Here is a 26,028-nt window from a genome sequence, read left to right as displayed (position 1 = left end):
TTGTAAGACGTATAACAGAAATAGATGAATATAAGTGAGACGGGAATACTGAGGATAGAGTGATGCTGTTTGCATTGTACATTGCTCCATTTATCTTCCCACACTTAATGAATGGTTTACCATTATGTGTTGATATCAGCCGACATGTGGAATACCAGTCTATTTTCTGGATAGCAGATGATATGTTATCCATATATAGTTTTGGAAAGACTTAGTAATTAAGAGAACTAAAGATATTCAACATGAAAAAGAAGACTTGGGTAGGTGAGGACATTGGGTATTAAAGGGATTTTATGCGCAAGAGAGATTAATTTTATTTTACTTGGTTCCAAAGGACACAACTGGGTGAAAATAACATAAAGGTAGATTTCAGCTCCACATAAAGAAACTTTTTCTAACAACTAGAACCATTCAAAAATGAAATGGGATACTTTGTGAAGGACTGAGCTCCCCATCAATAAAGGTCTTAATGGGTAGACCCTTGTCAAGAATGGCATAAAGGGAAGGGGGTTAAACTCGAGGTGTGATCAAATCAGCAAGCACTGATTAAGACCCTGCTCTATGTCAGGCACTGTAGTGAACCTCACAGAGCCAGAAATAATCTCTGTTTTCAAGAGGTTCTTAATGTAATAGGGGAGACCACATGCAAACAACTATATGTATATGTATATATATATATATACAGGATAATTTAAATATTACAGAATATGTGATATTAAATATTATTTAAATCATTTTCAGAATGAATTGGAAATAATCTTAGAATAAAGTCACAAGAATTTAGGGTAACTTGGAACAACTTTCTGCTTGGGGGCTTTATCTGAGACTTGAACAAAGCCAGGAGACAAAGAAAAAGAAGGAGAACATTCCTTCCAGGCACGGGGGAAGGAGTCAGTTAAAATACATGGATTTTGGAGAAGCAGTGTCATGTCTGAGGCTGGTGTTGCTGGATTGCAGAATTTAATGGAGGAAAAATAAGAAGTAACATGAGGAAAATAGGAGGGACCCAGATTATGAAGGGTTTTAAAAGCCAAACCCAAGGTTTTGTAGTTGAGAGAGCCACTGAATTTTATTGAATTAGGGGGCGGTGACAGTGTGACAGGGTCAGATACTTGCTTTAGGAAGATTAATGGATGAGCTGAAGTGAGAAGGAATGAGGCAGAGAGACCAACCAGCAAGCTGTTGTACTAATACAGGCCTGAGAAGGTCTGCACTGGGATGGTATTTGTGACCTTATGTCACTCCTGTTCTTTTCCTCCTTAGGCCCCAAGGACTGACCAGAGCCAAGGAGGCTGCACGTAGGAAAAATATTATGAAGTTATGAATTTACAGAACTTGTCAATAGATATAGTGGATAAATACAAGAAGTTGAGGATGATAATTAGCTTTTAAAGTTAGATGATTGAGAGAATGATAGTACCCTTGACAATAACAGAGAAGTAGATTTTTTAGGGGAAAGATTGAATTTAGGATTTCTAGGGGATATCCAGTTTGAGATGTCTAATAGGCAGTTGAATGGAGGTCAGAAGGGAGGTTAGAGCGGGATAGATTTGAGAATCATTTATGTAGAGAAGATAATTGAATCCATGAGAGCTGACAAGATCCCCAAGTAAAAAAGTACAGATAGAGAAGAGGACCCAGGACAAAGCACTGGAGGTCAAGCACAGGTAGCTCACCTTTATGGAGAGTCATTCAAAAAGACCAAGAAAGAATTGTCAAATACTGAGGAGGAAAACTTAAACAGTGTCTTGGAATGTTAAGAGAACAGAATATTAAGAGATAGACAACCAATCAACCATGTCCAGGACTGCAGAGAGGTCAAGAAGTGTAAGGACTGAGAAAGGGCCATTAGATTTAGCAATGGAGGGATCATCGGTACATTTGGAGGGAGCAGTTTCTGTCTGAGTCTTAAAGGATGCTGGGGCTCTTAGAGATAGAGATAAATGTCTCTATCTAAATGGTTAGAAGTCAGACTGTAAGAGTGTGAGTGGAAAGGAAGTGGAGGCAACAAATGTAGGTGGCTTTCTCAGGGACTTTGGCCATGAAAGCGAGAAGAGATGTAGGATTGTGGTTGGGGGTTGTTTATGAGGGAAAAAATCAGTAGACAGGAGGAAATTGAAGATTGGGGAGAGAGTGGAAATGTCAGGGAGCTATCAGCTGGAGAAATGGAAAAAAATGGCCTCATTTGTGCGAGGGTTTGCCTTGGCAGGTAGCTCTCTCTTAGATGGCCTCTGAGGTTCCTCCAACCCTGTAATTCTATGATTTTGTTGCTATGGTGACACCAGTTCCAAGCCAAGCTAAGAACAGGTCCCTTCGTCCTCCAACAATCAGAACTTCTGGATCATACATATCCTCTCCTTACTTGACAAAGAGCAGATCTTCTCGAGGTGAGCACAGTATAGTGCTGGAATCAATGTTAAATTTTCAATGTGAGTAATTCTTCCTTAGAAATTGGCAAATGCTATTTTGTTGATCTTCTCTGGACTTAAGAAAGTGATGGAGAAAATGTTAAATGATGTAAATTAAATTTTAAAGTGTGCTGTGCTTTTTCAGAAATTCCATTATTCTTCATTTACCAGCACATCACTGTGTGTTACCCCGAATGCCAAGGACCTCTCCTGGTTCTGAGGTTCTCTTGAGTATTTAATAATACTCAAGGGTATTAGTAAAGGTTCATTTCACAAACTGACAGAGTGATATATAGCACTCCTGACAAATCTTTTATTGAAAAGTCAAGCCTGGAAAACCCTCAAAACAACAACAGGCTTGCTATTCCATGAATTATGTGCATGCACACACTTCTTGATGTGCCTGGCACACAGTAAGTGTTTAATAAATGCTTCTTAATTGATTACTTGCTTCTTGACCTTGTGTCACTCCTATTCTTTTCCTCCTTAGGCCCCAAGGACTGACCCATCACTTGCCTCATGTTTTCATCAGGGATTTTTCTCCTCCTTGACCCAATGCAGAATGAAAATAAGTCCAAGAGCTTCTTCCCTGCATCCCCATCCCTGAAGCAAGTACACAATCTTTTCAAGGATTTTTAGTGCTTTTTATTATTAGCGATAATGAAAAAATAACCTCAGATAACAAATATGAGTAAATATGAGGGGAATTATGACAGATCCTTACTTTTTAAAATCATTGACTTGTATAAAAGCATAGCTGGAATCCTCATTACATTTTCAGATAACAGAGTTGGGAGGGAAGTCTAACACAATAAAATACACTAACAAAGTAGATAACAAAGTTGGGCTTTGATCCAAAGGGATCTGGATGGGATAGATTATTGGGTTGTGGTTCTAGTCCAGTAGCATAAAGCTAACTAGGCAGAAATGTAAAATTTTAGACCTGAGTTCAGAAAGCTAGTTTCATAATCATAAAATAACTATTCTTTGTATTGCACTTTTAGGTCTATAAAGCACTTTACGTAATCAGCTCATTTGGTTTTCACAACAACCCTGGGACATGTGGATTCTGTTACTATCCTCATTTTATAGGACAAACAGAAGTGATTTGTCCAGCTTCTAAGGGGCTGGGTCCAGATTTGCATCAGTCTCCCTTATTCCAGGGGCCGATGCTCTATCCACTACACTATGCACCTGCCTCTAAAAACAGGGGAGAGAAATGTAGTTAGTGTCTTTAAAAAATGAAGTTTTTAATGGCATGTGAATTATAAATTAATGGTTCAATAGCCTAACCTGGCTAGTTAAACCCTAAACTATGGTGTCTAGAATGAAAGGGATGCTAGTCTTGGCCCTATTCCAGAACACATAATCCACCACAGGACAGTCGGGGTAATTATAACCAATCCCAGTCACCAAGATGGCACCTTTCTTCCTATGATCAGTGATGATTAGGAGACCGAGGAACCCCTGAGAAGTAGAGGGAGATAATCCATACAATGGCAAAAATTGTCTGTGCCATATTTCCACGGTGGGAAATACCTGGGCTGGGTTGGAGTTGATGGAGTTGCAGTTTCCACTGCCCTGTTTTAGGGTGACAGAGGGGTGGAAAGCAGAGACTGGCCTTAATATGAAAAGAAGCATGGTGGCAATAACATGTTTGGTAAAATGGTGAAATTGCGCGGGAGAAGAAATCAGTGGAAGCTGGGAAGCACAGTGTTTGTCTGACAATCCAGTTTAGCTGTAATCCTGGGCAAGTCATTCAACCTCTTGTAAAGTGAAGACAATAATAGCCTCTGTCTCCCAAGATTGCTGTGAGATTGGCAAGTGATAGAATATTTGTAAAGCATTTAGCACAGGACCTGATAATAGGTGCTATAATATGTGATTGTTCCATTGCATTCCACCAAGATTACTGATGTCCACACGGAGCATCCCAGAATTTGTCTTTGAAACAAATACTTGTGCCTCCACCTAGCAAAGTGTTTCCCCAGAGATGTCATCTCTGGCATTTTTTCTGCCCTCCCTCTATTGCCTAATACTGATGGAAATCCAAAGGGTCCAATTGAATTTTTAAACTTTACTCAATAGACAACAGAAAACTTTTAAGTCATGGGAATCACCAGTGGCCAGGGGAAATTTTCTCTAGGGCAGGGGAAAAGGTATGGCTTTCTACAGGCTAGCCTGGAGACCACATATTCCACAGACTGTTTGGGGGATCATTAATTATCACTCATTGATAAGCACCCTCATTGTGTCACTTAGTCATTCTATGAGTATTCTACATTGGTCCACATAAACTTCATCTTCAAAAATGGCTCTAAAACTTGAATGCGTGCTAATTGGTCTTTTTTTTTTTTTTTAGCATGTGCAACACAGAATCCCCTTTTAAAGGGGTCTCAATTTCAGAGCATGGCCCCTATTTGGACTATACAGAATATTTCACATTCTACCCCCTTCCAGTGGCTTGTGGAGCAGGATGCTCAGCTACAGCCATCCCTAGTGTTGTTCTTGAGTTGTGTGTGACTCTTTACGACCGTAAGGACCCATTCTTTCCATGGGATATTCTTGGCAAAGGTACTAGAGTGCTTTGTGTCTCCTTCCCAGGTGGAGTAAGGCTACAGAGATTAAGGAAGGGATTTATTTGCCCAGGATTACACAATGAGTAAGGACCTGAGGCCAGATCCACTGCATCAGCTAGCTGCTTCCAAACTGTCCCCAGTTAATGGACTTCACAGAATTGATGTAGGAATCCTAGAATGTCAGAACGTGGAGGAACCCAAGGAATCACTCTGTCCATCCCCTTTTTTCACAGATGAAGAAACTGAGGTCAGAGTAAGTTAAATGATCTAGCTTGGACTAGATTCATGTTGCCTTGCTATCTCCTGCAAGACCCAAGGAATTCTGTATTTTACTCTTGTATGTGTGTGTCTGTGTGTCTCTGTGTGTAAATATTTTGGTTACATATGCACATGCATGCCTAAAATTCTGGACAAACATACATACTGTCCATATTTTCAGTATTGTGTGAAATGAAAAAGGACTATTAGTGAGAACCTGCCCGTTATTTACACAAAACCAGCCGGGTCCGTGTTTTCATAGCCAGTCCCTCTTGGGAATGTACCATCAAGCACTAAGTTCACAGCACTGCTGCTGACAGACATAATGGCCAACTGAGGCTGGAAATGATCACGAGCATCTTGTCCAATTTCATTTTCCTCCTTTTTTGGGAGGCAGTTGGGGCAAAGTGACTTGCCTGTGGATGTACAGCTAGTAAGTAGCAGGTATCTCTGGTCATATTTGCTCAGGGCTGATGCATTCCTCATCCACTTTGCCACCCAGCTTCCTTTTACAGCTGAGGAAATTGAAGCTCATTCTACATTACCTGTGGGTTCCCAAGAGTGATTCTCTGAGAGGATCCTGGAACTGAAAGATCCTGGGATCTCCTGGGACCTCATGGCAGTGCACGCCCTTCTGGATTCCAGGCTACGTCTGAGCATTCTTTGTTTATCTTTTTGTCTGCAAATCCCACAGCTAGCAGACAGATCCTTCTGTCAGACCTTGAGCTTACTGTTGGAGGAGTCACACTGCAGAGGTGTGCACGGATCCCCCAGGCTTATCTATTTATGAAGGATGGGATTCCACCGGTGATGTTAGATCCAGGAAACAAATCAGCCCTTGGGCATGTGGGGAAAGGATGGGAGGGTTAGCTGCAGGGCTCAGAGGATGAGTGCAATCCTCAGAGGAACTCCACAGATTGTGGAGTAGGAGGAGTAAATTGTGCAAGAGAGTTAGGGCTGTGACTCAGAGCAAGTGAGAGTGTATGCCTTGGGAGGCTGGGCTTTGCTCTGCAGGGTGGTAACCCCCTACACAGTGACATTAGGATGAAAAGCCATGATAAGCAGCCCAGGCAGATTTAATATTCCACAGCAGGTCGGAATGTCAATGAGCTCCCTTTGTTTCCTTATAGTTTATTATCACCTATAATTTACATTTTTTGGAAAAGTACCTAAGGTGACCCACGGTGGAGGTAGTGAGTGGTAAAATGAGATACATCCCTAATCCTTTACTTGTTACATCCCCAACCCTTTAGTGTTAATCAACAAGCATGTAAGTGCTTAGTATTTGCCAGTCATTGCATTAAACCAGTGGTCCTCAAAGTGTAGTCCAAAGAATTGTTGGGGTCTCTGAAACGCTTTCAGAGGGTCTACAAATTCAAATTTTTTTTATTTCTAATATAACTATTATATAACTATGTATATAGTTATATAACTATAAATAACTATAGTAAATAACTATAAATATAACCCATGTGAACAAAAACTCTTTGAACAGATCCTCGATAATTTATTAACAACATGAAGATACTGAGAACAAAGGTTTGAGAACCACTGCATTAAACAGAGAAAGATAAGAGCACAGGGACCCTAAAAGAGCTTAGACAATACAAAAAATCCTATATACGGTCTATATACAGTATCAGTGAAATGTGATCTCAGTGGGAAGCACCAACAGTGGGAGCAAGAGAAAGATCAAAATTTGGAAGAGTTTGGGGAGAAAAATGATGAGTTGGAGTATAAAGTAAAAAGAGAAGGTTCAGAATGACGCCTTGGGGGAGACATATATAGGTTAGTGAGCATGACCTGGATGAAGATACGGCAAAGATTCCTGATTCAAACATGTAGGAGGAGAATCATCAGCAAGCAGCGTCATGAAAAGCTAAAAAGGAGGAAGTATCAGGAGGAATGGATGATTAGCAGTGTCAATGCTGCAGAGAGATCAAGAGAGATGAGGATTGATAAAAGGCCATTCACCTTGGCAATTAAAAATCAATAGCTTTATCCTCTCAGCAATTCTGTGATCCAAGGCAATTCCAAAAAACTGTGATGGAAAATGCATCTGTATCTAGAGAAAGAACTGTAGAAACTGAATGCAGATGGAAGAATATTATTTTCACCTTTTTTTTCTTTCTCATGGTTTTTCCCTTTTGTTTTGATTTTTCTTCTCCAACATGTATATATATATATAACCTAAAAAAATTAAATGAAAAGTTTTAAAAAATCAATAATTTTAGAGAGAGCCCGTTAGTTGAAGAAGTCAGAAACCTCACCCCTCTCAGGGTCCCCTCATTCTTCTTTTTCTATAACTTCCAGCTCTACCCAGTTTGTTCCTTTATCTAGAAGTCTCTGTCATTTGTTCCCTGTCCTTGCTTTAGGGACAGGAGAGGGGAGCTATTGCTCTCCTCCTGGGGTTTCTAGGAAAAGAGAAATTTAGTTTTTAAAGAGCAGGTGAGGGCAGATAAGCAAGTTTTTAGAACTGAGTGAGAGAAAAGTGGAGGCACTACTTGTAGAAGACTTTCTCAAGAAGTTTAGCCAAGGGGTGGAGGGGATACTTATAGGACAATAGTTAGTTGAAATGGGGAGTCAAGTAAGGGTTTTTTAATGAAGAGGGAGAGATGGACATATTTGTAGATAGGGAAAGAACGAATAGAGAGTCAGGGTGATAGGGTAGGCGATCTGAAGGAGACGATATGTAAGTGCATGGAGAACCATTCTGAGAGCAATTTGTAACGAAGCTGAACAGCTAAACAATCATGCATATATACTCTCTGCCCCAAGTAATACTATTACCAGGTCTGTATGTCAAAGAAATCAAATCAAAAGGAAAGATATATTTGGATATTTGGATATATTTGTATAAATTTGTATTTGTATAAATATAAATTTATATATTTGTATAAAAAACTGTTAAAGCAGCTCTTTTTGTGGTAGTAAGGAATTGGAAATTAAGGAGATTCCCATCAATTGGGGAATGGCTAAACAAGTTGTGGTATATGATTGTGATGGAATAAGATTGTGCTACAGGAAATGATGAGCAGATGATTTCAGAAAAAACTTGGGAAGACATATGAAGTGATGCAAAGTAAAGTGAGCAGAACCGGTATGATTATCAGCTGTGAATGACTTAGCTGTTGTGATTTATACAATAATCCAAGGCAATTCCAAAGGACTTAAGTTGAAAAATGCTATCCACCTCCAGAGAAAAAATTGATCGAGTCTGACTGCAGATTGAAGAATAATTTTTCCTTTATTTTTCTTGGGGTATTTTTGGCAACATGGATACCATGGAATTATGTTTTGCATAATTTCACATGTATAATTGATAGCACATTTCTTGCTTTCACAATGGATAGGGTAGTGGTAGGAGAGAGGAAGATACTTTGAACTCAAAAAAATTTAAATAAATGTTAAAAAGTAAATCAATAACAATTTTATAAAGGATGCATGTGAAGGGGTTTGCCTTGACAAGGATTAGGGCCACTTCTTAAGTTGAGACACAGGTGAAGAAAGGTGAGAGAAAACATCTGAGGCTCTTGACATGAAGAGAAGAAGAAAAGAGGAAGTTCTCACTGAAAAACTTTAGTGTTTCTCCCAGCAACTACAGAATTATAGGGTTCAGAGAAGCAAATACAAAGTGCATGGGTTTGATGTCTCTTCAAAGTATGGACATTAGATCTTCAAAGGATTTGCTAAACCATCACAAGCTCTAAATGAGGCAGTCAAGGTAGAACGGTTTTCTCATCACAGGATCATAGACTTAGAGTTGGATGGGAATGCAGATAAAATCTGACTCGTTTTTAGATGAAGGTTTGCCTGAGGCACAAACAAATTAAGTGGCTTGGCCAAAGCCACACAGCTAGTGACTGAAGTGAAACTTCAATCTAGGCTCCCTGACTCCGACTCCATTACCCCCGCCACCCTACCAGGTTACACTCTCAGCTTCAAGCATGAGACTGGAATCTGTCCTTTCAAGGACCAGCTGACCTGACCTTGGAGAGGCTTTTCCAAGCCTTGGCTACCAGGGGGTGATTTTTTTTTTACATAGTTCCTCTCAAATGGCTAGCTAGGGTGCCAGGTTTGGATTCAGGATGATTCATTTTCCCGAGTTCAAATCCAGCTCAGATACTTCCTAACTGTATGAACTTAACCCAGTCTGCCTCAGTTTCCTCATCTGGAGAGGGAAATGGAAAATCACTGCCAATATTTTTGCCAAGAAAACCCCAAAATGGTATCATAAAGAGTCAAACATGATTGAAAAATGGCTGAACTTGAGAAGATCAGGTAGGTCCTCATCACGCCCCCCCCCCCCGAAAAAAAGTACAATAGCCTCCCAACTAGTTTTCTTGCCTCAAATCTCTCCTCACTTCATTACTATCTCCAACAGATAATACTAGTATTGGTGACAGATTAGTATCCTTAAAGCATTTCTGACCTTATCACTCTCCTGCTTAAGAAGCACCAGTGGCTTCCTGTTATCTGTAGACCAAATACAAACTCTTCCATTTGGCATTTAAAGCCCTATACAATGTCTCCAAAGTCTCCACGTTCATTATTTATTATTCTCCTTCACACACCGTGCCCTAGTTAGACTGGCCCGCTTGCTGTTCACTATACGTGACAATCCACGGTCTGTCACCATTCTTTTGTACTGGCCATCTCCCCCCTCCCCAGATGCCTGGAATGTGCTTCTTCCACCTTTACCTCTTAGAATCCTTCATCTCCTTCAAAGCTCAGCTCATGTTGCCTCCTGATCCCTCCTGATTCTCATCTCCCCCATTTTTGCCATAATTGGTTTTTACTTTGTGTGTCTGTGAGTGTATCACATTTCATTACATGTTTACAAGTCATTTCCCCACATAGGACATAAGTATCTCGAGGGAAAGAACTGTATAATCTTTGTCTTCATGTCCTGGGAACATGGTTGGCAATGAATAAATGCTTATTGATTCACTAGTTGATTGATTACCGTGCTAAAGTATAAAACAATCATAATCTGTATTGGTAGGATATCTATGTCAATGGAATTAGAGATTCTTAAGGAGAATTTGGTGGTTTTAAGAAGTCTCAAAGACAACAAATTAACATTGCCCGTGAGTTTCATGGGATCCTAAATAGAATTTAGGCTGATCTTTTTTTAGTTCTCTATAATATCAATATTTATCTAGTTTAGAAGAACCCCTTCATGCCTCTTCCTATAGCTCTTAGCTCTAGTTTCTGGGTTTGCCCCTTTATTTCATTCAGAAGTCTCTTTTCCTTATTCCCTATTCTATTTATTGAACTACTTATAAAAACATTTAGAAAATTCTAAAAGGACTTTGTGATTGTTTCAGGTACAGGAGAGAGAAACAACTGCTTTCTTCCTAGGAAACCTAGGGAAAAACAAACCTGGTTAGAATAGGTGAGGATGGCCCAAAAGGCAAAGGTAGATGTGGCTAATAGTGGACTCTTAGGAGGACAGAGTCATTTTACCCAATAAGTCAGTTTCCTGATGTGTAAAATTGAGACAATAAAGTATTTCACGGCTTTGTTGGAGGATCAAATGATATCCTATATATAAAATAAAACTCTTTATAAACTTAAATAAATGCCAGCTATTTATATTAAATATTTATTATGGCAGTTGTAACTACTTGAAACTCAAATTACAGAGTTCCTTATTCATTAATCTACTCATTAGTGTTCAGTTTGCCTGAGATTTCTGCCCTTAGAATAGAACTAAAAGAAATGTTACAGATTATCTCTTCTAAACTCTTCATTTTTTCAGATGAACTAAACAAAACTTCCTTACAGCTTAGAAGTCAGGACTAGAAGCTACAGAGGGAATCACCCTCTCTCCAGTCTGGAGAACTATTGAAAATGAAGTCCAAAACCTAGAAGGTTAACTGAGTCACCCAGACAGAACAAAGGATTCCAATCCAGATCCTGCAGCACCAGACCCAACATGCTTTCTGCTGTGCCAGGAAGCAGCTGCTTTGGATGCTCAGGCTAAAAGCTCTTCTCTCTTGCCCCGCTCCCTGGCTTCTTGGTGGCTGACCCAGTCTGTCAGAGGATGCCCTTGCCTTGTTCTTGATACTTAGTCCCTTACGAACCAGTGCAACCCTTAGCCAACACAATTGGCTGCTGCCTCCCATTGCAGCATCTACAAGGCTGATGCTTTGTACAGTAGGGGGAAGAGACTTTGTGATGTCTAAAGGGATCCCTGATTCTGGTGACAGGGAGAAGAAATGTCCTTCCCAATTTTTAGTGCTTCCCATCCCCATGCCATTGACCACCATTATTCAGTCTCTCTCTCTCTCTCTCTCTCTCTCATTCCCCCTTTTCCCTCCTGTGACCTCATTCCAAATCTGTCTTGTTTCCTTGACTGACCTCTCCCTTCCCATCCCTCCCTAGGCATGATGACCTGAAGGAAATGCTGGACACCAACAAAGATTCTCTCAAGTTGGAAGCCATGAAGAGGATTGTGGCGGTGAGAGAGGGGGAAGGGGAAGCCAATGGAAGCAAAGCCTAGGAGGATACCTAGGTTTCTGGGAACCCCTTCATTCACCTTCTTGGGGTCCTATCCACTTGGTGCTATACGGATCACTTAAGATCTGTAGCCAGCTAAAAATTATGTTTCTAGTAAATTTATTAATAGGGAACACATAGGATGAGGAAGGTGTGAGAATGGGGTGGAGACTGGGGCATAGGACAGTCTATGGAGGGTGGAGCATGAAGTGGCAAGGGATGCGCTGCACAGGATAGACCCATCTCAGGTAAGGTCAAACTAGAGAAGACCATCTAACCTCAGAGAGTCCCATGGGAGCAGTTTGCCTCCCTGTCAGGGCAAATGATTTAGGGCAAAACCCTTTTGTTCTTTGCTGATTATTGTTCTGTCTCCCCTTCTTCCTAGATGATTGCTCGTGGGAAGAATGCTTCTGACCTCTTCCCAGCTGTGGTCAAGAATGTAGCCTGTAAGAACATCGAGGTGAGGGTCCCAGCTGGGAAGGGGTGACTCATGTAGGGAGTTATAGGGAAGGACAGGAGAGGAGAGGTGGAGATGGACCATCCTGGTCAGTGAAGAAGTTTGTGGGCGGGAGTTGGAGATGATGGGTCTCTGTGAACATCTTCTCAGAAATGTCCCCCTCCCAGAAGAAAACTTCTGGGTACCTGCATCTGGGGTTGGACTTGGGGAATGCTGGGTCCCAGGAACCATCTGCTCAGGGGAGTTTCTCCTCCCAGGTGAAGAAGCTGGTGTACGTGTACCTGGTTCGCTACGCGGAGGAGCAGCAAGACTTGGCCCTGCTGTCCATCTCTACTTTCCAACGTGGCCTAAAGGTCAGAGGTCTCACTCTTATTTCCCACAGCCCAGGGTGGATGTGTGGGAGAAAGGAAGAGGAGTTGGAAATGGGATGGGATTTCCCAGAGTTGACCAAGGTGGGGATGAGGAGGACTCTTTCATATTTCACCTTGTGGGGAATGACTCATAAAGTAGAATCACGTGGCGCAATGCATAGAGCACCAGCCCTGAAGTCAGGAGAACCTGAATTCAAATCTGGCCTCAGACACTTAACACTTCCTAGCTGTGTGACCCTGGGCAAATCACTTAACTCCAAGTGCCTCAGGGGGGAAAAAAGTAGACTCACTCCTGCTCCTAAGAGTAAGAATTTCCTATGACATAATGGAAAGAATACTGAAACTTAGAGCCAAAAGGTCTGTGTTCAGATCTCAACTCTGTCACTGGGCTCCTTGTCTAGTCTTCCTCTATAAGGTGAGATGATTCCCAAAATTTCAAGAATCACTGGAGGACGAGAGCCCCTTCTCTTGAAAAATATAATAGTTACAATGCGCCTACTTTCTAGAAAAAGACACAGGGACTCAAAAGATTTCATTGGCTTTTCTAAGGCTAAGTAGCAGAGTACTTAAATCAAAATGGATTAAAATAGAAAATTTTGAGGAAACAAAGAAAAGCATATTCTATTTTCATCTATTCACATCTCACTAGAAGAGAAGCACATTTCAAAGAGTTCAGACTGCCTTTCTGGCAGGGTTCTAGCTAAAGCCATGAGTATGGATAGAAAAAGCACCCAGCTGGCGGTCTGGAGATCCGGGTTCCAGTTCTAGCTTTGCCGTTGATTGGGTGACATTATGTCAATTATTTTTGTTCTCGGAACCTCAGTTTCCCCGTTTGTGAAATATAAGATTTAAATGAGAGACTCTCAGGTCCCTTTCAGCTGACTGAATTCTGCTTGCTGTCTTCGAGTTTTGAGAGCGGAACCAGAGGCCAGAAGTGGACATTCCCATTTAGCCTTGCTGTCAGAGTCAGGGATGGCTTGGGAAGGTCATAGGTACAAAGGCCACATCACTAACCACTTGTTGAGTATATTGTAGAGGAGCATGCGTCTCGTAGCTGCCCAGACCAGAGTGCAAGCATAAGACATGTCAGTCAAAGAAAATGATTTTTTACAATCAGTCTCTAGGGAGTCTTATTAACTCCCTCTGTAAACCCCTCCTCCACACCACTGGGACCGCTTGTGACCATGGTAACTCATGCTAATCCTGAGTCACCAGGTTTCTTCTCAGACGGCGAGTCCGCCCGGCTGACTCTCCAGGGCTATGTTGTGGTGGTGCACCGGTCGGCTCAGGGGCCAGCAGGGAGGCAGTTACAGTGACCACCTCCTGCCCTTGCCTTTGCCTGCAGGACCCTAACCAACTGATCCGGGCGAGTGCCCTCCGAGTGCTCTCCAGCATCCGTGTGCCCATCATCGTGCCCATCATGATGCTAGCCATCAAGGAAGCTGCCTCGGACATGTCCCCTTACGTGCGGAAAACGGCAGCCCATGCCATCCCCAAACTGTACAGGTGACCTCCGTGGACCCTGAGCCTCATCTCCAGCCCCCCCCCCCCGAGGCTTAACCCTGGACGCTTGGGGGGGTGATGGACAGAGGGATCTGGGAGGAGGTGGTACCTGTGGTGGAGACGTGGGGAGCAGAGGAGCTGGACGGGGTGGGCCGGGGATCTGGGCGTCAGAGCAGCTTGGTGGGGGGGGCTTCAGGGAGGTTGCCTCCCTCCCAGCAAGCCCTCCATCCCCCCAGTTTGGACTCTGACCAAAAGGATCAGCTGATTGAAGTCATTGAGAAGCTTCTGGCTGACAAGACCACGGTACGCAGGACAGAGCTGGGGCTGTGGGAGGAAGGGGATGTGGATGTCTGAGAAAAGGGGAGTGGGGGGATCCTGCAGGACGTGTGATGCCCCTCCCTCCCCTTGCCCCATTTGGCTGACCCTTTGTCTCTGTTTCTCACGTGCATCTCCCCGTATCCTGGTCTTGCTCTCTGCTCCCGGCTGGGCCCCCTTCAGCTGGTGGCTGGAAGCGTGGTGATGGCCTTCGAGGAGGTGTGTCCGGAGCGCATCGATCTGATCCACAAGAACTACCGCAAGCTGTGTAACCTGCTGATCGACGTGGAGGAGTGGGGCCAGGTGGTCATCATCAACATGCTGACGCGCTACGCTCGCACGCAGTTCCTGAGCCCCAACAAGAACGTGAGTCCCTGGGAGGAGGCAGGGACGGGGGAGGGCTAAAACAAGGAGCATTTTCCACCATAGGACTAACAGACAGAAGCCAGGTCCAAAAGATGGGGAGGAAACAAACAAACCTTGTTCTGCCTCAGGGGAGACAGCGAGGGGTCATATTGGGAAAGGTTCCCTAAGCAGGATGTAGGGAATGAGTCCCACAGGGTCTGAGAACAGAACTTGCAGGACCCAGGAAGCATTTATGGGGGAAGCTGTGGAGAGGATTCGTGGGAAGGGATAGTTTGGGAAGACTTCCTGAAAGAGGCAGATTCTCAGCAGACTTGAAGGAAAAGGGCAGGTATCCAAGGGTGGACATTAAAGCCCCTTCCCCATCTCTTTTCCACCCCCAGGAATCTCTCCTGGAGGAGAATCCTGAGAAGGCCTTCTACGGATCGGAGGAAGACGAGTCCAAGGGGTCAGGGCCGGGGCCAGAGGAGGCAGCTGCTCCCCTGGCTGCCCGGAGGCCGTACATTATGGACCCCGACCACCGCCTGCTCTTGCGCAACACAAAGCCGCTGCTCCAGAGCCGCAGCGCAGCTGTGGTCATGGCCGTCGCCCAGCTCTACTTCCACCTGGCCCCCAAGGCGGAGGTGGGAGTCATCGCCAAGGCACTGGTGCGGCTGCTGCGGAGCCACAGGTGGGGCAGCCGGGGACCATTCTGGGGATCCTGTGGGCCCGTGGTCTCTCTGCTTTGTAGAAAAAGACGCGGGGCCCCCGAAGATAGATTTCAGTGGCTTTCCTAAGCAGAGCCCTTAAATTAAAAAGGGTTAAAATGAAAAATTTGAGGAAACAAAGAAAAGCATTTTCTATTTTCATCCAATCCCATCTCACGCCCACAATCTCCTCACCCACCCTGGCCCTGATTCCCACCTTGCCTCGGGACCCCAGCCCCAGCCTTTACCCCATTCCGGGACAGAGGTGGGAGCTATGGCCAAGGCCCTGGTCCAGCCCCTGTGGACACAGTGAGCGCCTGGCTGGATGTGACACTGATCTGCAGTCACCCCTCAGTCCTGACCCCTTTTGTTCACAGTGAGGTCCAGTACGTGGTGCTGCAGAATGTGGCCACTATGTCCATCAAGCGCCGGGTAAGTCAGCCAGGATAAGGGTTTGGGTGGCAAACACTGTGGGGTCCAAAGGCCCGAGGTCCACACTGGGGAGGGTGGCACCTCAGCAGGGAACTGCCTGGGCCAGAGCAGAGGGGAGGTAGCACGCTGCAGGGGCCAGAGAAAACACTGGCTGGCACTGAGCGGTGGCTCCTGCCCGTCCTTCCTGCCGCCAGCCAGAGCCCCTTGGGGGGCCAACCTGTCCAGGTGTCCCCACTGAGTCTGCCAGGAAGATGGCAAGTTTCCTGTATTGGGGGAGCCACCAGGGAGCCTAAGGAGGAGCAAGCCAGCCCAGGTTGGAAACGAAACAGGTTAAAGCTCTGGTGCTGATCAGTAATGGGATCTGGCCCATTAATAGTCTTACACTTCAGTCCAGGTGAGAGAGAAGACCCAGTCTTAAGGGGTGGGGACAGAGAGAAGGAAAGAAAGAGGGAGAGAGAGGAGAGGGGGAAAGGAAAAGAGAAGAGAGGAGAAGGGAGAGAGAAAGAAAGGGGAGAGAGAGAAGAGAGGAAAGGAGAGAAGAGAAAGAAAAGGAAAGAGAAAGAGAGAAAGAAAATGAAGAGAAGAAAGAGAAAGAAGTGGAGGAAAGAGAAGAAAGAAAACAGAGAAAGTGGGAGGAGAGAGAGAGAAAGGGAGAAGGAAGAGAAAGAGAAGGAGAGAGACAGAAACAAAAAGACAGACAGAAAGATGGAGGAGAGAGAGAGACAGAGAGACAGAAACAAAAAGACAGACAGAAAGATGGAGGGGAGAGAGACAGAGAGAGAGAGAGAGACAGAGACAGAGAGACAGAGAGAAAGAACTAGCCTGGTTAGAGGAGAGGGGTGGAATAAGAAATCCAGGAGTGAGAAGCTGGGTGAAGTAGACTGTGGCTAGATATTGCCCAGCCTTGAATGGTCAAACTGAGAAGCTTGAACTTCACATAGGAAATGCGGATTGAAAGTTTTGGCACAAAGGGGTGAGGTGATGAGGGCATTAGGGGCACGGAGCTGGCCCTGGTGGGTGGGTGCATCTGAGAGGGGGCGCTTGTGAAGCAGGAAGGCTAAAAGTGGCCAGACGTGAGGTAATGAGGGTCTGGAGTGAGGTGCGGTGGGGGGAGAGTAGAGAGCCAAGGGCTGCTGTGGAAGCTTGTCCGTGGGTTAAAGAGACACACACAGAGAGATAAAGAGAGACAGAGACACAGACAGAGCCAAGGGGTGCTGTGGAAGCTTGTCGGCGGGTTGGGAGGAGATGCTAAGCCCTCTTCATCTCTCTTTGTCTGTCTCAGGGGATGTTTGAGCCGTACCTGAAGAGCTTCTACATCAGGTCCACAGACCCAACGCAGATCAAGATCCTGAAAGTGAGTGATGTTGACACAAACGGCCTGTCTGTCTGTGATGCGGCGTGCCGGCCTCCGTTACCCCCCGCAGTTACAAGGGCCCCCAGAATTCCCAGAGCTCTCTCCACACGAGGTTCCCCAGCACCTCCACAAAATCCTGCCTTTTCCTCACATCTGCAGCTGTAGGCTCCTCGTTGGGTCTTTGGGCACCTTTGCTGTTGGAGCCCAACTGAGCCATGAGTTCAGGCTAGAAAGCAGTGGACATCTGAGGACCTTGTGGGAAAGGAAGTCACTGACTCCAGTTAGAAGTTCCCTTGGAGCAGGCGGCCCCATCCCTACCAACCTCCCACCCCCACGGCCACCTGGGCAGCCCCTGATTGGTTGGGTCATACTTCCACCCCCACCCTTCCCCATCTCTCCTCCCCACCAATGCCAATGGCCCTGCCCCAGCCTCAGGTACGTGGCCTGGCAGACGGACTGAGGAGAGCTAGTCCCTGATTGTCCCCCTCAGTACCCGACGTGATCCCCCTTCTGGGAACCCCAACAGCACCTCTCCTACATGCCTGAGCACTGCCGTGGGCACAGGCGTCCCACAAACCCGCCGGCCCTAAGGAAACCCCAGCGCTGGTGCCCAGGCTCTGCAGCGTGTAGGGGCAAAGTGCAGAGGCTTTCAGTCTTGCCCACAGTCAGATCCTCCTGAACAGTAGGAGGAGAAACACCCACAGAGGTAGAAAGCCCGAGTGCAGGTTTCAACTTCGCCACCAATTCTAGGTGTCAATTTGGAGAAATATTTGCATTGTTCTCTAGTTTATTTGTAAAAAGACCTAATCATCTTTTCCCGATATTTAGCAGTTTTGTGACGATCAGTTGAGATATTGGCTGGGAAGAGTTGTAAATGCCCTGTAAGGCAAATGGTACATTCAGACATCCTTGCTTTCTCTGCTTCTCCCTGCAGCTGGAGGTGCTGACCAACCTTGCCAATGAGACTAACATCCCTACAGTCCTGAGGGAATTTCAGGTACAGGGGTATCTTATGGTCCCCAGGGGATGGAGAGATCAGCAAGACCTTTCAGGCCCCCAGAGTCAGTGGGAAACAAATCCAATAGGCCGGAAGGAAGGGAACAGTGGTCCCCCGATGTCTTACCCCCAACCCCCACCTTGCTTATTTCCCCACATCTCTGGGCTCCCAGAACCCACCACTTCTCAGGCCAGGGGGAGTCACGGTCCTGCCTGGGCGATCTCATTCTGGCTGTGCAACGTGGCCCATTCTGGGGGTCTCTGCCTTGCCTGTGAAATCCCCGGACCAGGAGAGCACTGCCCAGCCCTAAAGGAGACTTCCCAGCCTCAGGTTCCCTGTGTTTGCATTCCCAGACCTACATCCGAAGCATGGACAAAGACTTTGTGGCAGCCACAATCCAGGCCATTGGCAGATGTGCCACCAACATTGGCCGGGTGCGGGACACCTGCCTCAACGGCCTGGTGCAGCTCCTGTCCAATCGTGATGGTTAGTGTCCGTCCGCCTGCTCAGCCTTGGGGGGGGGGGGGGGTGCAGCTCCTGTCCAAGGGTGGGGGGGGGGGGTTTGTCAAGGTGTTCAACTAGGATGGGAAGTGTGCATCCGTTTGCCCCGCCACAAGGGGCAATGGGAAGGGATCAGAGAAGGAGCCAGTTAAGCAGTCTGTTATTGGGAAGAACACCTGGGTTCCAAATTAAGGCTCTTAAGTTTAAAAATTTATGAATTTGTATATTTTCCTTTGTAAAATAAGATTGAATTAGATGATCTCTAATGTCTCCTCTAGTGCTCAGTCTGTGATGGTTCTCTCGACCCTCACCTGTACATCTCCATCACGGAGTCCTTGCCCATCCATCCGTCCATTTTCCAGGATTCACCATACTGTCACCTATGACCCATTAGGGTTCACCAGATCTTCACTCATTCTATCTCTCTTTTCCAGAGCTTGTGGTTGCTGAATCGGTTGTTGTCATTAAGAAGCTGCTGCAGATGCAGCCATCCCAACATGGGGAGATCATTAAACACCTGGCTAAACTGACGGATAACATCCAGGTGGGTGCCAAGACAGAGCCGGGGAGATCCCTGACGGGAGGACCCCAGCTGCGGGAGTCAGATGCACGAAGAGGCTCTGAGGGAACCCAGATGGTCACCTGGGAATTACAGGATGGGCCAAAGGAAAGGCAAGCTCCCTCCCCACGCTCATGTCCCTTGTACCCCTCTGATGCCTATATCTCTCTGCCCCCAGGTCCCCATGGCCCGGGCCAGCATACTCTGGCTCATTGGTGAATACTGTGAACACGTGCCCAGGATCGCCCCTGATGTTCTGCGGAAGATGGCAAAGTCGTTCACAGCAGAGGAAGACATTGTGAAACTGCAGGTCATCAACCTTGCTGCCAAGCTGTACCTGACCAACTCCAAACAGGTAGAGCTCCCAGAAGTCCCTGGGTCACTCTTACGAGCATAGGTGCTCACAGTAGTTCATGGGGAGAGAGGAGGCAGTGCTGTCCAGAGGAGGGAGGTGCATCTGTGGAGTTAGTTTGAGGGCTGACTGACACACACAGGGAAGTTACAGCCTCCCAGAACTTTAGACAATGTGCTAATGCTAACTTACAGATAAAGGTCGATCTGCATGATTTGAGGGGGAAATTTGCATCAATGAGCAGGTAAAAACATATGTCTGGACCAAAAGAAAAAAAGGTTTTGGGATCAGAGATCTCTATATTAATGATCTCAGATAAATATAAAACAAATTATATGTGAGAATCAGCTAGAAAATCTTTAAATGTTCTTGATGATAGAGCTCAGGGAAAGGGAGAAGATGGGGAGGGTGGGACAAAGGGAAAGAAGGCTGCGTTGGGAGCCAGAGGTCCAGGGTCAAGTCTCGGTTCTGCCATTTCTATCTGGGGCTCTTACACTCTGCCTAGTTGCGGTCATCACAGAAAGAAATGGGTGGACAATGGGAGGACTCTAAAGGAAGTGCAGAGACCTGAATGTTTCTTGTGATCCCTTTATGAAGTGTGAAATTCTCCCAGGGACCAAGACTAGAGGGGACCTCCACTGCCTCCCGGAGTAGGAGGCTTCTCTTTGTAAAAACTTTCGGGGTTATGGAAAATCCTCAGCCGGGCTGTACAAAACTACCCTTCCTATTCAGAGAGAGTTCTTTACATATTTCTTAATGTGTTAGGTAGTTAGGTAGCTCAGGGCATAATTACATTATCCATTAATAATTAGTTATTATTAATTAATAGGATATTCCAATGGGCCTGGAATCAGGAAAATCTGAGTTAAAATCAGAGGTCAGACATTCACTAGCTGTGTGACCTTGGGCATATCACCTAACCTGTTTGCCTTAATCCCACTGGAGAAGGGAATAGTAAACCACTCTAGAATCTTTGCCAAGAAAGCCCCATATGAAGTCACAAAGAGTGGGAGATAATCAAATAATAGCACCTCATTAACTATTAAAAGTTTGATGATTGGGGGAGGTGAGTCAGTTGATCTGGAAAATGTCCTAAAAATACCCCCATCTCTCTGTGTCTCTGTCTCTCTCCCTTTCTTTCTCTCCATATCTCTGTCTCTCTTCCTGTCCCCACATACACCCTCTCTCCATGAAAAGTAAGGGATTTGAACTGGATGATTTCTAATTCTAAATCTATAAAAGGACAAAACTTGCAATGGGTGGCAAGTGAGACAGTCCAGTGTTTGCCACTCTCGGGAGTTTCCTGGCCCTCTGCTCTTTGCTGGGGCTGATATGTCATCTACCTCTGAGGGTTTACTTGCCTTTGTCTTCAGGCCGGGATTGGGGAAGGAAGGGACTATTGCAGGGTAATTTCAGAGCAGGGCCTGAAATGTGAATTTAATATTTACAGCAACCCAGGCTTGAGCTTCTAAGAAGCCACCTTTATCTCTCCTGGGATAGAGAGAGACCTGGTGAATTCCAGGACAAAAAGCACTGGGGAAGTTCCCTCAAAATTTGAGCCAGCTTTTTTGTCTGGATTTATATATATATATTTGCTGAAGTAATTAAGGTTAAGTGACTTGCCCAGGGTCCCACAGCCAGGACGTGTTAAGTGTCTGAGACAGATTTGAACTCAGGACCTCCTGATTTCAGGGCTGATGCTCTACCCACTGAGCTATCCAGTTTCCCACAGATCCCTGTTTCTTTCTTTTTTTTTTTTTTAATAGCCTTTTATTTACAGGATATATGCATGGGTAACTTTACAGCATTAATAATTTCCAAAACTCTTGTTCCAATTTTTCACCTCTTACTCCCCCACCCCTCCCTAGATGGCAGGATGACCAGTAGATGTTAAATATATTAAAATATAAATTAGATACACAATAAGTATACATGACTAAATGTTATTTTGCTGTACAAAAGAATCAGACTTGAAATATTGTACAATTAGCTTGTGAAGGAAATCAAAATGCATGTGTGCATAAATATAGGGATTGGGAATTCAATGTAATGGTTTTTAGTCATCTCCCAGAGTTCTTTTTCTGGGCATAGCTGGTTCAGTTCATTACTGCTCCATTGGAACTGATTTGGTTCATCTCATTGCTGAGGATGGCCAGGTCATCATATAGTATTGTTGTTGAAGTATATAATGATCTCCTGGTCCTGCTCATTTCACTCAGCATCAGTTCGTGTAAGTCTCTCCAGGCCTTTCTGAAATTATCCTGTTGGTCATTTCTTACAGAACAGTAATATTCCATAATATTCATATACCTACAATTTATTCAGCCATTTCTCCAACTGATGGATATCCATTCAGTTTCCAGTTTTTAGCCACTACAAAAAGGGCTGCCACAAACATTCGTGCACATACAGGTCCTTTTCCTTCTTTATAATCTCTTTGGGATATAATCCCAGTAGTAACACTGCTGGGAGATCCCTGTTTCAAAGAGACTAGATACAGTATTGACTTTCTTGGGGCAATATGGTCTTTGCCAACCTGACCATAAATGACCATCAGGCGTGTGGCACAAGGCCGGACTTGAGTACTTAAATACTTATTGATGAATAATCGCTCCATCAGTGGTTGAGAAAGTGTGGCTGAGGGATTGTGTCCTGTCGTTTACAGAACAAAACGTGAACTCCTTAAGTTTCCAGAGACAGTATCTGAGAATGTTAGTTCTAGCATCTGCTTCTGGTGGAGGGACTTGTCCCGGAAAGTCGTTTTTTAAAAATGGATTTGTGTGCTCTGTTAGGTATTGGGGGAAAAAAAGGAAAGAAAAAGAGAACAAAGAAGAATGGAAGGGAGAGAGAGGAAGGAAGGAAGGAAGGAAGGGAGGGAGGAGGAAGGAAGGAAGGGAGGGAGGGAGGGAGGAAGGAAGAGAGGAAGGAAGGAAGAGAGGAAAGAAAGAAGGAAGGGAGGAAGAAGAGAGGAAGGAAGGAAGAAAAGAGGAAGGAAGGAAGGAAGAAGAGAGGAAGGAAGGAAGGAAGGAAAGAAGGGAGGAAGGAAGGAAGGAAGGAAAAGAGGAAAGAAGGAAGGAAGGAGGGAGGAAGGAAGGAAGGAAGAAAGGAAGGAAGGAAGGAAGGAAGGGAAGGAGGAAGGAAGGAAGGAAAGAAGGGAGGAAGGAAGAGAGGAAGGAAAGAAGGAAGAGAGGAAGGAAGGAAGGAAAATTGGAAAGAAGGAAGGAAGGAAGAGAGGAAGAAGGAAGGAAGGGAGGAAAGAAGGAAGGAAGGGAAGAAGGGAGGAAGGAAGGAAGGAAGGAAGGAAGGAAGAGAGGAAGGAAGGAAGAGAGGAAGGGAGGAAGGAAGGAAAGAAGGAAGGAAGGAAGGAAAGAAGGGAGGAAGAAAGGAAGGAAGGAAACAAGGGAGGAAGGGAAGGAAGGAAGGAAGGAAGGAAGGAAGGAAGAGAGGAAGGAAGGAAGAGAGGAAGGGAGGAAGGAAGGAAAGAAGGGAGGAAGGAAGGAAGGAAAGAAGGGAGGAAGGAAGAGAGGAAGGAAAGAAGGAAGAGAGGAAGGAAGGAAGGAAGGGAGGAAAGAAGGAAGGAAGGAAAGAAGGAAGGAAGGATCCGCACCGGTAGATCCCGGGGTCTGCCGCTAAGCCCCTCCCACAGTCGGTGCGCCGGGATCAGCGCGCTCCTCCTAACGGCCTCCCTGCCCGAGCATCTCCGGGATGCGAAAGCTGGCTGACTCCTGCACGGGAGAAGCCGCAGAAAGGGGCCTCCCCAGGGACCACACGGGCCTTACTGTTCTTGTGCCTGAGAAACATTGCGGGGGGTCGGGGTTAATTGCTGCGGTTTGAGGGAGACGCCGCCTTTAATCAGCCCCCTCTGGAGCTACGTGCAATAGACCAGCCGAGTCCCGGGGCAGAAACTGACGTGGTTAGACTTCCGGTGCTGCCGATAGAGGCCACTGGGTGGCGCAGCGAGTAACGTGCTGCCCCTGCAGAGTGAAACAGACAAACACTCACCACCTGGGCGATCCTGAATCTGCCTGCCTCAGTTTCCTCATCTGTAAAATGGGGATAACAATAGCCCCAACCTCCCCTGGCGGCTTTGAGGACAAAACGAGATGACACTCCTTGTACATGCTAAAGCCCTGTTCAGTTGATGGTTGTCATCATTCTCCTTAAGGCGGTAAGGGTGTATTGAGGACAGGAAGGAAGAAGGCTTTCTGAGCCTGCAGATGCTGGTGCTGGGGAAGCCCCTCCTCACACTAACTGGGCTGACTTGTTAGACCTAAGTGCGGCACCCTCACTCAGCTGATATTTTGGGTTTTTTTCCCCTTCTCACCCCCTTATTTCCCCAAGGAACACGTTGCCAAGGTGAGGAGAGGGGACGTGTTAGAAGCCAAACAAGATTTGGGGGTCCCATTTTTATTTTATTTTATTTTTTCCCCATTTTTTAATTAAAGAAAACCTCTCCCCTCCTTGGAGGTGATCAGCTTTCTGAGCAGGCGCTTGCTCCCCTTGCTCACTTTGAGCCATCCATAGGGCAGAAGTAACGGCCAGGCTACAGAAGAGGGGAACCTCGTAAGGAGGAGCTTTTCAGGGAGTTGAGCGAGCCTTTCAAACACCACACTTGTGTCTCACCCAGAATAGGACAAGCCAATGGATTCTGAAAGCATAATCCCCCAACTTGGTATCATCGTCTGGAAAAACCCAGTGGATCTTTCCTCAAGATAAGGACTGAACTTGTGGTTTCATTGGCACAGGAGCTTCCTGATGAGAAAGTTCCTTCTGCCAATGACAGGTTTTCCTGCCACTTCTGGTGTGAGAGAGCTGCCCACCACACTAGAAGGTTAAAGGGCTTACCTAGGCTCACACAGGATTATGTGTTGGAATCACCAGTCAAACCCTGAGTCGGAGGCTGTCTCTGTGAATCTAGTAATCCTCCCTATATCGTTTCCCCTCTCCAAACTCTTAGGTGCTTCTTACCCTTCATTCATACATGAGGCTAAATGGCTAAAATCCACAGATGCTTGGGTAATTTCTCTGAAAGTCAGAAAGTCCATAAGATAACTTGTCATTGCAGTTGCTTCCTCAATAGTTCTTGAACAGTTGTGATTGGAATCATATCATATGAAAAACATTTGGATTTAAACATTTCACTGAGTTTCTATATATATTTCATAATCTCTAAAGGAGAGGGGATGATTTATACTTGTCTGTAAAGAGCTTTAAGGAGAGTCTCCTTCTCCCCTTCCCCAATCACTTCAGTTTCATTTGCCTTGCATCTGAATTCCCTTCCAGCCACATGAAGCTGCTGATTTGCTATCTGGACTCAATGCTCTCTCCTTTTATTTTTATTTATTTTTTGCTCCTTTCCCCTTTCAGACAAAGCTGCTGACCCAGTATGTGCTGAGTTTGGCAAAGTATGATCAGAATTACGACATCCGGGACCGAGCCCGCTTTACCCGTCAGCTCATTGTCCCCTCGGAGCAGGGGGGCACCCTCAGCCGTCATGCAAAGAAGCTCTTCTTGGCTCCCAAGCCTGCCCCTGTCCTGGAGTCATCCTTCAAAGGTAGGAGACTGAAAAGAAGGGGATGAGGGAACAGGAAGGTCGGGGTCTCTTAATTATTTGGGATCATATCCCTCATGGGACAGCAAATTGTGTTCAGCTTTCTCTCCTCTATAAAGCACCTCTGGCCCTCTGTGCCCTCCCCCTTTGACTGGGGTACAGCCCTCCCCAACTTTAACAAACCATTTCATTGGCAAATCTCTGCATCAAGGCAATCAACTCCCCAGTGAAATGCTCCCAATCTGATTCCTGAGATAGTCCCTGTCTTTTCTTCCTTGGGTTTGAGGGATTAGCCTTCCTTCTTCCCTCTGGCTTTTTTCTGGCTAATTCTCTGTTCTCTCTGGCTTTTTTGAATCAGAACATACTTTTCCATTTTTTTCTCCTACTTTCCTATTTTTGAAGCAAGCATGCAGCCCTTTGATTTTCTCTACAGACTTTACAACTCATGACACTGGGGAAAAGATAGTATTTACCCAACCAAAAAAAAAGGAGAGTTACAGATCTGCACAAAGTCTTAGAAGTCTCACAATATAGTAATTTCTGGTATGAATTAGAATGTAAAGGGAGTTCAGCTCTGCTGTCTTTTGGCTCTTCTGGCAAAACCATTAATCGCATAATCTTTCTTGGTGCTCTAGAGTTTCCCATCCTGACTTCTTTTATTTCTGGAGTTGATTTTTAGAATCCATACTCAAAGGAGGGCTGTGTAGTAGGCCCCGGCAACTCAATTGTTTTCTTTGAACTCTTTTGTGGTCAGTAAATATTTTCACATATGATTTGGGTTCTTGACTAGACAAAGGACTTATGTAATATTTATCGATATTTTATATAGAAACCCAGA

General features: G+C 45.4%; 1 protein-coding gene across 1 annotated transcript in view; it reads left to right on the top strand.

Moving 5' to 3' along the window:
• AP3B2 (adaptor related protein complex 3 subunit beta 2) overlaps positions 1-26,028 on the top strand; it is a 50,973-nt gene that overhangs the window by 9,891 nt on the left and 15,054 nt on the right. The window contains exons 2-15 of the mRNA XM_031956309.1: positions 11,636-11,711; positions 12,135-12,209; positions 12,464-12,559; positions 13,923-14,083; positions 14,317-14,383; positions 14,579-14,761; positions 15,142-15,428; positions 15,822-15,876; positions 17,159-17,230; positions 18,165-18,227; positions 18,581-18,713; positions 19,163-19,272; positions 19,466-19,642; positions 25,007-25,193. Coding sequence (XP_031812169.1) covers positions 11,636-11,711; positions 12,135-12,209; positions 12,464-12,559; positions 13,923-14,083; positions 14,317-14,383; positions 14,579-14,761; positions 15,142-15,428; positions 15,822-15,876; positions 17,159-17,230; positions 18,165-18,227; positions 18,581-18,713; positions 19,163-19,272; positions 19,466-19,642; positions 25,007-25,193 — 1,742 coding nt within the window. The remainder of the gene's footprint in view (positions 1-11,635; positions 11,712-12,134; positions 12,210-12,463; positions 12,560-13,922; positions 14,084-14,316; positions 14,384-14,578; positions 14,762-15,141; positions 15,429-15,821; positions 15,877-17,158; positions 17,231-18,164; positions 18,228-18,580; positions 18,714-19,162; positions 19,273-19,465; positions 19,643-25,006; positions 25,194-26,028) is intronic.

Source organism: Sarcophilus harrisii, chromosome 2, assembly GCF_902635505.1.
Source record: "Sarcophilus harrisii chromosome 2, mSarHar1.11, whole genome shotgun sequence".
NCBI lineage: Eukaryota > Metazoa > Chordata > Mammalia > Dasyuromorphia > Dasyuridae > Sarcophilus > Sarcophilus harrisii.
This window is presented reverse-complemented; position numbering and strand designations above follow the sequence as displayed.